The 2,439-nt window shown below is 42.2% G+C and overlaps 1 protein-coding gene across 1 annotated transcript in view; it reads right to left on the reverse strand.

The window, feature by feature from the left end:
- Positions 1 to 1,543, reverse strand: part of LOC100956225 (protocadherin beta-14-like) — a 7,543-nt gene extending 6,000 nt beyond the window's left edge. The window contains exon 1 of the mRNA XM_012806968.2: positions 5 to 1,543. Within this exon, the coding sequence (XP_012662422.2) occupies positions 5 to 1,395 (1,391 nt within the window). The 5' untranslated portion in view covers positions 1,396 to 1,543. The remainder of the gene's footprint in view (positions 1 to 4) is intronic.
- Positions 1,544 to 2,439: the final 896 nt, after the last annotated feature.

The raw sequence follows: 2,439 nt of genomic DNA on the forward strand, positions 1-2,439 counted from the left end.
GAACAGGGTGTAGGAGGTTTGGGTGAAGGCGGGGGCGTTGTCATTGATGTCAGAAACCAGCACTGTTATGTTGAGCTGTGTTTTCAGCCTGGGTGTTCCCAAGTCAGTGACGGTGATGGTGACATTGTACTCAGCTCTGGTCTCTCTGTCCAGGGCACCTTCCGTTACCAGAGTGTAAAAATTTTCCACTGACGGTTTTAGAATAAAAGGGAGATTGTTATCTATAGAACAAATAACCTGTTGGTTATGTCCAGAATCTGCATCTGAAACACTGAAAACTGCCACTATGATCTCCTGCAAGTTTTCTGGGATGGGGCTGAAGAGTGATGAGATGGTCAATTCAGGGGCGTTGTCATTCACATCCAGGACCTTGAGGACCAAAGAGCATTTTCCTGTTAGGCCTCCACCATCTGTGGCCTCAATATCCAAATGATAAGACTGAAATTCCTCAAAATCCAAAGCTTTCCTCAGTCGAATTTCTCCTGTGATTGTGTTAATTTCGAAAGGTTGGTTAACATCATCGACTTGAAATAGAGCATAGGATACCTCCCCAAAGGATCCTGCATCTAAATCTCTGGCTGAGACCGTAGTAATCAGAGAGCCAAAGGGGCTGTTCTCGGGGACTTGCGCCTCATAGAACTCCTGAGTAAACTCAGGGGCGTTGTCATTGATGTCCAAAACCTGGATCTGAATCTCTGACGTTCCTGACCTGGGCGGAGACCCGCCGTCCAGCGCGGTGAGTGTCAGCCTGAGTTGAGGCTGCTCCTCTCGGTCCAACGCCTTGTCCAGCACCAGCTCCGGGAACTTCCTGCCGTCGCTGCGATTGCGGGTGAGAACGTGGAAGTAAGGATTGGAGCTGATTGTGTAACTCTGAAGACTGTTGCTGCCAACATCTAAATCATTTGCCATTTTTAAAAGAAATATTTTTCCTGGCGTAGTAACTTCTGATATTTTCAATATCATTTCTCTGGAAGGAAACTCTGGGGCATGGTCATTTATATCTCTGACTCGCAAGGCAGCCTGATAAAACTGCAAGGGGTTTTCCAGTAACACTTGGAAAGGAAGCACACACGGCTCAATGGAGCCGCACAGCTCCTCCCTGTCAAGTTTTTCATTTAGCAGTAAATTATGGGTCTGTGGGTCAAGCAGCAAATGCTGTCTGCTCCCCTTGAAAACAACCCGGGCGCCCCGTGCTGCCAGCTCTCCCACCCCAAGTCCCAGGTCCTTTGCCAAGTTGGCCACAAACGTTCCACTCTCTGCTTCCTCTAGTACTGAATACTGAATGGATTCTGACCCCACCTTCCGCAAGAACATCAATAAAATGAAGATCGCCACTTGCCTTTTGTTGTGCTGTACTTTTGTTCGTACCATCTTCATTGTTAGGTCGGATTCCATAGGAAAAATCCTCCTCAGCTCCCAGTCACCGCATCCAACGTCGACCCTCCGAACTGTCTTGGCTATAGATTTTTAAATTTGCTCTTATTCTTCTCTGGCGACAACTGCCTTTCTAAACACGCCTATCTTAGTTTTAGCTGTAAATGTGTTCTGTATTTTTACTTGGCTTCTGGGTAAAATGGAGTCCACTGAATCTGCAGAGGACTTTTCCACTCCACTGTCTTAGCCTACACCGCCACCACGCGTTCAAATTAATAACTTCATGAGGTGTTTTCACATCAATACCCTTTCTGAAATCTGAGCATTGTAAAGACTTTTGGGTCAAGTCAGCGTTTCTCAAACTCAGTGTGTGAACCGCGTACATAAAGAATTGCTTGGATGTATTGGTTTTGTGCCTGTGCACATTTTTTAAAGCCAATCCCTGGGCTCCCCTGCAGATCTTGAATCAAATTCTGAACGACTTTTCCTTTAAATTGTTCTCATACATAGCAACATTTAAGAATCACTATTTCAAATAACGTACAAAAAACTTCCTACAATTAACTTTGATTCTTTGACAGTCCAGTTTATCTCTAAAGAGCAGTGTTATTTGAAAGTCCAAAAGGTACAATATTTAATTTTCCCAACAAATTATACAAAATGTAAAAGTTCGTTAGCAACATTAATAGTAAAATAGACAGTAAGTTCTCTAAATTATATTACTTATAAGTGGCATGAATAACAAAGTTACTTTGTTAAGTATGGCTATGCCTGCATAGTAAAAAAGAACAATGAGGCTATTAGGAAGAAAATTAATACCAAGAAGTACTTATAAAAGAAGTATCTAAGCAAATTAGATTATTTGAAAGTGGAACCAAGAGCAATCAAATACTTGTCATAAGCATTCTAGGACTCTACTTCATTTTTGTATGGATAGAGTTGAGCATGGTTTTAAGAGATTTGTGCATTTTATTCTCTTTTGTCAAATCCATTTCTCACATTAATTAATTAATCAAGGTCCACATATATTACCCTACTGTACTGTTGTAAGAAAATGATACAATT

Source organism: Otolemur garnettii, unplaced genomic scaffold (genome assembly GCF_000181295.1).
Source record: "Otolemur garnettii isolate 467f Iridium unplaced genomic scaffold, OtoGar3 scaffold00003, whole genome shotgun sequence".
Lineage (NCBI taxonomy): Eukaryota > Metazoa > Chordata > Mammalia > Primates > Galagidae > Otolemur > Otolemur garnettii.